Source organism: Vespa velutina, chromosome 11 (assembly GCF_912470025.1).
Source record: "Vespa velutina chromosome 11, iVesVel2.1, whole genome shotgun sequence".
Lineage (NCBI taxonomy): Eukaryota > Metazoa > Arthropoda > Insecta > Hymenoptera > Vespidae > Vespa > Vespa velutina.
In genome coordinates, this window is record NC_062198.1 from 2,607,450 (window position 1) to 2,619,949 (window position 12,500).

General features: G+C 27.1%; 1 protein-coding gene across 6 annotated transcripts in view; it reads right to left on the reverse strand.

The window, feature by feature from the left end:
- LOC124952852 (sodium/potassium/calcium exchanger Nckx30C) overlaps positions 1 to 12,500 on the reverse strand; it is a 55,865-nt gene that overhangs the window by 39,980 nt on the left and 3,385 nt on the right. For 3 of the 6 annotated variants that reach the window (XM_047503352.1, XM_047503350.1, XM_047503351.1), the window contains exon 2: positions 6,529 to 6,552. The exons of the other annotated variants lie outside the window; for them this stretch is intronic. In XM_047503352.1, the coding sequence (XP_047359308.1) occupies positions 6,529 to 6,552 (24 nt within the window). The remainder of the gene's footprint in view (positions 1 to 6,528; positions 6,553 to 12,500) is intronic. 6 annotated transcript variants of the gene reach the window in all.

The following is a 12,500-nucleotide window of genomic DNA, read 5'->3' on the forward strand; positions in this document are numbered from 1 at the left end:
GTTTTTTTCTTTTTAAATATGACTTTTTGTCAGATCAAACAAAATTATTAACTACATACGTTTAAACTAATGTATTAAGATTTAACTTAATTTGGAATATTGGAGTTCTATTATCGATTATTATAAAAAAAAAAAAAATAAAAGCACATGAATGACTGAAACATATAGATACAGTAAGAAGAGTATAAAGTACCATGCGAGATAAAAAAACATGGATATTGATTTATACACGAATATACATACACATACACTCATATAGATACATACTTACTAGAAAATTAAAACTACTTTGTTGATATGAATGGAGAAAGGGTTACTATTTTAGATATCGAAGTATGAAAAAGAAAGAGAAACGTGCTTCTTGCTTGAAACGTGGGTAGAGTCTCATATGCGTTCTACTATGATGGTAGATCCATAAATAATTAATCATACTAGCCTAGGATCGTTCGTCAACTTACGAATACAGCTTTATTTGTTCTATCTAGTTTCTAGGCGTCTATGTAAAGCCAGTTAAAAAAAAAATAAATAAAACTCGTTCGCCATTAAAGAAAGATTTCGATCTTATGTAAATGTACAGTAATTTTTTATATGATTAATATCAATGAAAATTAAAAATTAATTTATATAAATATATATAATATAATATAATATAATATAATAATAATAATATATAATATATAATATATAATATATATATATATATGTGTGTGTGTGTGTGTGTGTGTGTGTGTTTATTTTATTTTTCTTTTTTTTTTTTTATTATTTTTCATAAATCCAAATTATTTAAATAAATAAGAAATAAAATAATATTTTATCTTGGGAAAATTACTTGTTAAATAAAATGAAGAAAACTCATCATTAGATTTGATTGATCGAAGAAATTGTAATTATTAATAGCGTTTAGAAAATATTTAACAAAATTTCAATAACAAATAAATGTTAGTTAATAAATACAAAAAAAAAAATATATATATATATAATTTTTATGCATGAGCTAGCTAGAAGAAAGAATGAAAATGAATTTGGTGTTGTCTAGAACGGAAGATTCACATTTCGTTAGATCCATGAAGTTAACAGAACGTTGCTAGGGACAAAGTTCAACTGAGACAGTGTGTCTTTATTGTTCTCATGAGACACATAACGCTATTAAGCGAATTTATGCACGTAACGTTATGGCCCCATGTGACTTTCTAAGTAAGTGAGACGAAACAATGGATCATTCGTTTTTAAAAATGTCTCCGCTCGATAATAAAGTATGTAAAATGAAGAAACAAACTGATCGATTATACAAAAATAATAATATTACACATTTATCCCTTTAACGATGACTATTATTAGAAGAAAAAAAGATAAAAAAAAAAAAAGAAAAAAGAAAAAAAAAAAAAAGAAAAAAAAAGAAAAGCAAAGAAATAAATAAATAATTTTTTTCATTTCTTTCTAACGAAACATTTTTATAACGTTAGATAAATTTTTGATATATTATGTTTTTCAATCACATCATATATTATTAATTATAATTATTGTCAATTTATATTAATTAATAATATATACATATATATTTTTACTTTAATGATATATACATATTCTTTTGTTCTTGTCAAATCATAATAAAATTATAATGTTATAATAATTATTGATATATATATATATATATATATATATATATATATATATAAATTATCGATAATTATAAAAGATTTATATATGTTTATGTGTCTGTGTGTTATGAAAATAAGATTTTTGATATAAACGTCACGAAATAATATCATTAAATTATGAAATATTACAAGTACATGAGATTAATATAAATGAAATAAAAGATAAAGCGTCATTATTATTTTATATATAAAAAAAAATAAAAATCATTATTATTTTTCAATGTACATAGAAATATTATCTTTGGACTTTTTAAATTGACTATAATCAAGACGGAGTTTGTCAAGTTCTCGGATAACACCAATAGGGTGATAACGTTTCACGATTTAAACGTTATTTAGATCGGAGTTAGGAGTCTCCTAGGAACTTCTAAAACTTTCTTGGTATCTACGAAGAACCGCATTGAGACTACGGATCGATTATTGGAATCGATAAATGTGCAATTAGAGAACTTTTACTTTCGACCTAGTTTCGACAAGGGGGTACGCCCTGAAATAACTCGAGTGTATCCGAAAATACACGAACAGAAGCATATATATATATATATATATATATATATATATATATATATATATATGTATATACATATATATATGTACATACATATATATATATATATATATATATATATATATATATTATATGTATATATGTATATATGTATGTAAATATCATAACTAGGTATAATTATTTTCTTATTAATAACAAATTCGAAAGATTTAAACGTTTATATGAAAAAAATTTTATCAGATTTCTAAGTCTACGTTTTCTCTCGTTCGTTCAAATCAATCTATCTCTTTCTATCCCTTAACAACAATAGGATTTGCCGCGGATCGATAAACGCGAACAGAAACGGGCCAAACTAAATTTTTCTCTGCCATAGTCGTCTCGATTCACAGGCGAATGAACGTTCTAATCCGTCGATATAAAAAAGGAAGAAAGAAAAAAGAGAGGAAAAGAGAAAGAGAAAGAGAAAGAGAGAGAGAGAGAGAGAGAGAGAAAGGATAGTCTCTCTCCCTTTCTCTTTCTCTCTCTCTCTCTCTCTTTTTTCTCATTCTCTCTTTATCACACTCTCTTTATCGTTGGGGAGAAAGACTAACCGAGAAAGAGAAGATACTCTCCGATCCATCGAGCCGACAATTCGATTATCCGTGCGATTGGATTTTCCCTGGCGTCCATCAGGAGTAAATTATTTCGTAGTATACGAGTTAAAGTGAGGTAGGAGAGAGGAGGAGGAGGGGAGGAGAACGAACTGGATTCGTTGCTTATTGGACGACACACAGAAAGTGTGATCCGATGTTTTTTATATGTATATAATGTATATATGTATGTATGTATGTATTATTTATATAGATACAGTTTGCGTTAAAGTGAATAAATAATTTTGTACGCGTCGAATCGGACGTTTCCTTTTTTTCTACTTTTTTCTTTCTTTTCTTTTTTTCTTTTTTTTTTTTATTGTTTTTTCCTTTCTCTTTATTTAACAAAATTCAACAATTCAACAATCCCTTTAGCTCCAGAATATTGGTTAAAAACAAAATAGTTTTTAAGTACTTGAAATATCTGATAAAATTTTTCAGATAATGTTTTCTCGTTAACATCATATTAATTATTATATCTATTAACTTTTGATAATGATCGACAAAGAGAGAAAGAGAGAGAGAGAGAGAGAGAGAGAGAGAGAGAGAGAGAGAGAGAAAGTGACATTATTACATATTAACAAATTCGATATAATTTAATGTAACTTACAGAGATATGTATGTGCGTAGAGAAATTTGTTTTGTCATTAAATTTCTAAAAACTAAATCATACATTTGATAGTGTTAACACAAAGATATCACGACTCGTGTTGAAAGAAATAGAAAACAAAAAAAAAAAAGAAAACAAAGAAAAAAGTTAACATAAAATACGTAAGGAATGAAACGTTATTTATCGATTATTACGATATTGGCGTTGAAAATAAAGAAGATAGAAAAAAGAAAAAAGAAAGAAAAAGGAAAAAAAAATAAACAATATTAATAAAAAAAAAAAAATTATATATATATATAAATAAAAAATTATATATATATATATATATGTATATATAATTATATATATATATATATGTATATATAATTATATATATATATATATATATATAAACGATAAAGTTAATCGCAGCATGCAAGTAAGCGGTTGTTTACGATACTATAATTATTAACGTTAAAAACGAAGATAGCCCACAGAAGAATATTGATAAACAATGTTCAACGTTCAAATAACATATTATATTTTTTCTCATAAACAGTATGTATGTGTGTGTATGTGTGTGAAAGAGAAAGAGAGAGAGAGAGAGAGAGAGAGAGAGAGAGAAATAGCGGATATATAAAGTTAATAAATAAAATAACAAGTGCAGAAAAAAAAAGGGAACTTACATTCTTATAAGCATGCTAAAATAGTAAATTTTTAATTTATGCATGGTATACTCGTTCTATTCGAAATGCATGCACGTGTACACGCACGCATATACACTCTCAAACACTTACATACCCACGCATCTGGATTATCATGCAAAAGGGGATGCACTTGCAATCAGAGGGGGATGATATACGTGAGTACACATTAAACGTCACGTGCAGCCAACTCGAATTAGAATTGAGTATATCAAATGAAAATCCTTTCTTTCTTCTTTTTCTTTTCTTTTTCTTTTTCTTTTTTTTTCTCTTTTCTATAAATTCTGCGCCATTTCTTTCGATTCATTCTAAAATGTGTGAAGAGAGCCAATAAAAAGATAGAAGGAATATAGGAAGTCTGATTATAAATCAGAATTAATGGTGATTGTCTGTAAAAAAAAAAAAAAAAAAAAAAAAAAGAAAAAAAAAAAAAAAAGAGAAAGAGAGAGAGAAAGAATAAAGAAAAAAATTAAAAAGGTAAAAAAAAGCTTCGCGTTAAAAATTCTTAATGCACGGATCATAACAACAACAACAACAACAACAACAACAACAACAACAACAACAACAACAACAACAACAACAATAATAATAATAATAATAATAATAACATTATTATTATTATTATATATAACAATTCGAAATAAAATTCATATCTAATTATATACATCAAAAAGTGCTCAATATTACTATACAAACATAAATTTTCTTTTCCCAAGCGCACATTAAACGCCATTGTTCGTAACATTTCTAGAACTCCATTTCTAAAACGCTGGAATACAGTTTAAGACTTGTTTTATGAGACTCACTGTATAACCTCAACAGTTTCAAAACGTTCTCCTTTAGTTAACAATTTAACTTTCAAAAATAAAGAAACAAGCTTGGAATGATTAAAAAAAAAAAAAAAAGAAAAAAAAAGAAAAATATGAATTAACGTTATTGTTAGAATGTGAAATATGGACGTGTATTATTAAGACATCGTGCAGCTATTTAACACATTGCGGATCAGATATTATTTCATTTCTAATAGATCAAACGTATCCAGTTAACCATCTGATTTGTTCCTTTTTTTTTTCTTTTGCTTTTGTTTTTTTTTCTTCTTGTCCAAATAAAATATACGAGATATCACGTCAACGCACCTTTTAACATAACACAATACGATAACCGTGAGATATTCCGTTGTGTATTCGTCCGTAACATGTTAAAAATGAATTCAAAGCCGCTGGGTGTTAGTTAAAGGGGCTAAAGGAAGGATCAAGGTTAAACATGATCGGTCTTAACCACTTGCACTTGAATTGACGTGTTTACGCAGGCCAATAGTTATTTGTCTCAAGCTTTGAAACGACGTAAAGAAATACTCGCTTGAATGAACGGCTTGTCTTTGAAATATGAACAAAACTTGTGACACAAGAATGATTGAAATTTTATTGTTCGAAAACAATAGACCGTGTAAAATACGATCTATATCCATAAGATATTAATATATTTATTGGACAATATTTTTCACAATTTTATATGTACATATTTTATTAAAATCAAAGTAGTAGAAATAATAAAATAAAAATGTATTATTAAAATAATATTATTTCTTTCTTTCTCTCTCTCTCTCTCTCTCTCTCTCTCTCTCTCTCTCTCTCTCTCTTTCTCTCTCTACCCTATATTACAAAATAAAAAGCGCAAGTCAATGATATAAGTTCAGTGGATAGTGTTCGAAAAAAAAAGACAAAAAGACAAAAAAAAAAAGAAAAAAAAAAGAAAAGGTTAGAAAACTAAAAAAGAAAAAAGAAAATCATAAGTAGATCCTTCGAAGAAGGTTCAAAGTACATGTGCAAAGTAAACCAAAGCAAAAAAAGAAGAAAACCAAAAAAAAAATGAACTCAACGACAGAACTATGTCTGATTGCGTCGGACAACGTTCCTAATTAAATTTTGAAACTCATCAATCCTAGAAGAAAATATTATAAAATAAAAGGAATTTATTGTCATAGAAACTATGTCTACATACGAATATTGATAGAAATGATGACTAAATTTATATCTATGGATTTATTTAACGTAAACTATTTGTTCACGCGCATCACTTAATCAATTGTCAGTGCAAGTGGTTAAATGGACTTAATGGTTTATCAAGTTAAATGAACAATGAGATACAGTTTCATTAAGTTATCGTTGGATCTCCAAACGTTTTCGTATGAAACGAAAATTGAGGAAAATAAAAGGATGGACGAAATGAGAGATAGAAAAAGAGAGTGGTAGGCGAAGTGGCAAAGTGGCATATAAACAGACAGATAGACAGACAGATGGAAAGACGGACAGACAAAGAGAAAGAAAGAAAGAGAGAGAGAGAGAGAGAGAAAGAGGGAGGGAGAGAGAGATATATATAAAAAGATAAAAATGATGATACAGAAGAATTAGAATGAGAAAAAGAGAGGCATGCGACTCACCAATGCTTGGGCGGCGCTCTGGTGCTGCAAGCAAGAAACACCCAGTTACAATCACAATTATGCCAGTCAAATTTAATATATATTTTGTAACTCTTTTATTTATTTATTTATTTATTTATTTATTCATTTCTTTTTTTCTTTCTTTTTCTTTTTTCTATTTTCTTTTTTTTTTGGCCTTCACCTCCACCACTTCTTCTTCCTTTTCCTCTTTTTCTTCTCCTCTTTTCTTTCTTTTTTTCTTTTTGCGAGGTATTTTTTTTGTTCCTCTTTTTTCGTTTTTTTTTCTGTTTCTTTTTCTATTTACCTTTTTTTTTTTTTTTCTTATTTCTTTTTTCTTTTTTCTTTTCGATAATCAGGCTTACGACAGAGAGAAACGATTATACAATAAGTGCAGTGCTTACGAAAGCGGTTCACATCGAATCGTACATACGCAAATGTTTTTAGTTGGTGTCTGTGTCCATTTGAAAGCTTGGAATAACGTAACAAGGGATCCCTTTTATTTTTTTCTCTTTGTATGTATGTGTGTGTGTATGTGATATAAACAAAAATGAAAAAAAAAAAGAAACAAGAAAAAAGGAAAAGGAAAAGCTTTCAAGAAGCATCAACGCAGCGGAATTTTGAAATGATGATGACGTCAAAGGTCCGTAAGATATAATAATGATAATAAATAATGATGACGATGATAATGATTCGATGGCATGCACCTTACGAAATAATCCATTTTAATAATCAAATTCTTCGTACGATTATTACGATAATTATAGATACAGTTTGGTAATTGGCAATATGTAATCTAAAACTGAATTCACGATCACAAACTTCTCAATGGAAAGTGTATAGAATTGTTTCCGATGATATAAATCTATCTATAGAACGTGGTATAGAATTCTATAGAATGTGGTATAGAATTCCGCTGCATTTATATTTACACGGGTTCTATTAAAAAAAATGATATTATTATTAAAAGAAAAGGATAGAAAAGATCTTTTATTCGTCATTATCTTATATATTCGTATCTATAATAAATCGATGAGATGGAAATAGAAATAAGAGAGAAAAGTGAAAAATAATAATTAGAGATCACATACTGCGCGAATAGAGGAATACATTGAATTAATATAAATGACGTTTGCATTTCAATGAATTTATTATTATTATTATTATTATTATTATTATTATTATTATTATTATTACAATTATTATCATATTACGCCAATATCATCTTGGAATTCGATATGATAGTAAATATATAAATTACATCGATAAAAAAGAAAAGAAAGAGAGATAGAGAAAAAAATAATTTTAAATATATTTCATAAGGACCCAAAAAGGATCAAAACATTCTAAATCAATTGTTCCTTTACGAGCTCTTTTCGACTATCTTCTTTTTTCGTCTTTTTTTTTTTCTTTTGTTTTCGTTCAAATTGTAATTTTTAAAATTCGAAAAATAACTTTGTCCAAAGAATCTCGAAAAAGAATGATCGATTTATAAAATCACACAATCTTTACCCATTTTTTATTATGCGTGGTAAAAAAAAAAAAAAAAAAAGAAAAAAATATATATATTTATATGAAAGTGAAAAATTGACAAAAATAAGAAAAAAAAAAAAAAAGAAAAAACAAGAAGAAAGAAAAAAGAAGCAAGATAATAATTTTTAAATAATCATCTATTTGTCACAAGACTTTAAACGATAAAGATTAGCTGAAAATCTTTGTTAAGTTCTGAAAAAAGGCCTGTTGAAAATGTTGAAATTGCTCGTCCTCTCATTGGTAAAAACAATCTCGTTAATAGTGAACCTGGAAGATTGGCCTGAAGCTTTCAATTAAGATGCTCACGGGGATGCAACTGACTCTAAAAGCCAACTCCCCGAGGAAATTACAATAAAGTTGCGGAACACGCGCCTTTCCTCGTTTTTGCTCTTATCATTTTCGTGGATAACGAGACCGGTTAAACGTTCACCTTTTTTCTTTTTTCTTTTTTTTTTTTTTTTTTTTTTCTTTTCTCTTTTTATTTTCATCAAACGTTATATACTATAATTTAACCAATGCGAAATTAGTTTCAAACCATTAGCCTATTTTAGTTTATCTCTTTAACACGTTCTATCAATCGTGATTGAAAATTGTTATTCCATTAATAAAACAAAAATAATAAGTTAAATTGTTTCGATCGAGAATAAATATTGATTAATTTATATTTTCTTTCAGTAATAAAAAAAAAAAAAAAAAAAAAAAAAAGAAAGAAAGATAATAAAATGAAATAAAAAAGAAAAGAATTTACAAAATTTATCTTATAAACAAGAACGTATTATTTTGAAAAAAAAGCGATTAGAAGCGTTTTAATGAAGTCTATCAAAAATTCAAAAATAATTTTGATAGAAAAAAAAAATATATATATATATATATTTCTTGAAAAAAGAAAAAAAAAAATATTATCTGATTTGTAATGTTATATCCACTTTTCAAGAACTGAAATGAAAGCTTTTGAAAGAAAATAATTGAAATATCAATAATCTTATCTGATACAGTCAGTTAAAAAGAATTAGACATATTTTCGAAGGAGAAAAATATCTTCGATATGTTCGAAGAAATAGAAAAAGAGAGAAAGAAAAAAAATAAATAAAAAAGGAGAGAGAGAGAGAGAGAGAGAGAGGAACATAAAGAGAGAGAAAGAGAAAGAGAGAGTTAGGTTAAGCAATAATATAGTACATATATTCAGCCAAAATTCAGCGAGAGGCAGTCATTAGTTTGCGGTTAGAGCAAGCGTGTCCTACGTTTAACTGCAATAATTACAGTTGATCCGGCTGAACCACGTCTGCGGATTATCGTTCAACTTAATTCACCACACATATCATGAGAACGAGAAGCTGGAGTACTGGATAGCATTGAAGAAGGTAGGCTCGCGTGTGTAATTTCAATTTCCATATCGCGATAGACACTTATCTGTTTCCTCTCTCTCTCTCTCTCTCTCTTTCTCTCTCTCTCTCTCTTTCTCTCTCTCTCTTTAAATCGTAATACGATTTCAAGTATTTGCTCTTATCGAGGTGCCGAAGTTAAATTTTTTTTCTCCCTACTTCCTTTCTTTTACCTTCTTTTATTTTTAACTCCGTGATATTAGCTCGACTTAAGTTAGAAATCTGAGAAATGCAAAAAATAACGTACTCAAGTAGTTTCTGATCGATCGATTAAACGAGCCATGTAAATATCCATTATTATTCAGATATGATTATATCATAAAAACTAAATTATATTATTATTGAATAATAAAATTATTATTGAATAATAAAAATGAAATGTTTTAGACAGATTAATTCAAAAGGAATGAAATAATAATAATAATAATAATAATAATAATAATAATATCAACGAAGATAAAAATTAATGAATAAACGTTTATATTGAACAAGTCTCGAGTATTCTTATAATTATTTATACCGAATGCAAATCAAACGTCGAATGATCTAAAGAATTCAATTGGCAAGTAAAAATTTGAAGAAGATTGAAACGTTTTGTAGAAACCTTTAAGAAACTCTTTAATACGTACACGAATGTTAACGTTTCTAAACCAGCTTTTCTCTCTAATTCGTTCAAATCTCGTTTGCGGTTTAGAGACGTTACACATGTACGATATCACTATGACCAGCCCTTTCCACTCGCGGTGATATGTCAAAGAAAGCCACGATTAAGGTTGTTATAATGTATGGCTTTTTGGATTATCGTTCAATTTCCTTGGCGCCATCTAACGACGAGATTTGCGTTTCTGATTTACATATTTTCACATAACTCGTTGAAATATTTCATCCTCCATATCTTTCTCATTTATATCGATTTCTTTTGATACTCGTGATAATAAAAAAAAAAAAAAAAAGAAAAAAAAAAATGTAGAAGAAAAAGAAAAAAAGAAAAAAAAATAAAGAATTCTTTTTCAACGAACGTCAATTAAGAAATAATTAATTTTCATTCTAATAAACGTTGATAAAAATTATTTATACATTTTGAATTAACAATTTATTGTTCATCTCTGTCACAATGTTCAACGAAAAATTTTATCTTTTTTATTTAAATATATTTATAAATAATATATATATATATATATATATATATATATATAATCATACAAATTATACAAATCCTTGAAGAAAAAAAGAAAAGAAAAAATTTCCAAGGATTGCGTTTCTAATTTACATATTTTCACATATATCACGTTTATATATTCGTCCGTTGTATCTTTTACACTTATATCGATTTCTTTTTTTTTTTTTTTCCTTTTTTTTCTTTTTTTGATATTTCTGAAAATATAAAAAAAAAAAAGATACTTTTCCAACGAACGTTAGTTAAGAAATAATTAATTTTCATCTGAATAAACGTTGATAAAAATTATCTATTCATTTTGAATGAACGATTTATTGTTAATCTCTATCATAATGGACAAAGAGAAACGTTATCTTTTTTATTTATATATATATATATATATATATATATATATATATATATATATATATATGTACATATATACGTGTATGCACAAATATGATAAATATTTGAAGTAAAAAAAAGTGAAAATTTTTAATGCAATAAATCTGCAATATGTCAGATAAGATTCTTGCACGTACATATAAAGTACTTATGATGACGAGCACCAACAGTTACCTCTATATAATCAACGAAAAAAATATGTTTATGCAAGTTTATACACTCTCTTAGAGGAACTATTATATATACACATATATTTATATATATATACATATATATATATATATATATATATATATATATGTATATATATATATATATAAAGGAACGTTTGAAGTATGAAAAAAAAAGAGGAAAAAGAAAAAAACGTACAACATTTCGAAAAGATCGAGAATTCTTTTCCGCAAACTGGGATAAAAATTATATAACAGTCAAATCGAAATATCGTCGAAAGTTAAGAGAAAAGTTATTAGTTATTCTAATTAAAAAGCCGATAACCATTTGTTTTCTCGTTCTCGAGAGTGTATGCAAAAAGTTTTCACGAATGTCGTACTTCATTTCACGACGGTCTAAAGGAAACAAAATATAAAATAAAACAAAATAAAATAAAATAGAGTAGAGCGAAGAAAGCGAGAAAGCAAAAGCAAGAGAGAGAGAGAGAGAGAGAGAGAGAGAGAAGAAAAAAAAGAAAAAAGACTTTGATAGTTCCGCGATAAGTTATTCCATTTTTTTTCTTTTCTTTTTGGATTAATCAAAGAAATAAATTAAATATCGACGTGAACAAATAAAACTTGACCTATGACCAATTGCAAAATATTTCTTTTAAAATTAAAAGAATCATAAAAAAATAAAACAAAAGAAATAATTTAAATCGAATTATACATCATATACTTATAATATATACATTTTGTTAATAATCAATTTTGAAGACCATTTTTGATTATTTTGAATAATATTTATTAATGATATTCCATCGTAATTCTTGTTTGTCCCTTTATGTTAATTTAAATAAACTATTGTTAAATTTTGAAATAGTTTGAAAAAATATCTAATAAAAAAGAAGATAATCATAAATCATAAAAAATTTCTCTCTCTCTCTCTCTCTCTCTCTCTCTCTCTCTTTTCTCATTCTCTTCTACTTTCTTTGATTGCAAAGAACGTTGCTCGATTTCACGCGATAAGAAAAGAATAAAAAGAAAAGTTTTCCGCATCCTTGCCGCGACTCTATAGATCCTAGACTCTCGAGCTCTTCTCCACGTAGACGACGGAGCTCTCTTCCGGGATTGTGATTGCGGTGAAGTATGTCCTTTCTCTCTCTCTTTCTCTCTCTCTCTCTCTCTCTCTATCTATCTATCTATCTCTCTATCTATCTCTCTTTCTCTCTCAATAACCAATTTCCCAGACTCCTACTACTTTCCCACGGAGGATTCAAAATCGATCTACTCGAAAACGCGAGTTGCCTACGAAGTACTTGCCATCGAAGTACGGAATAATAAATTCTC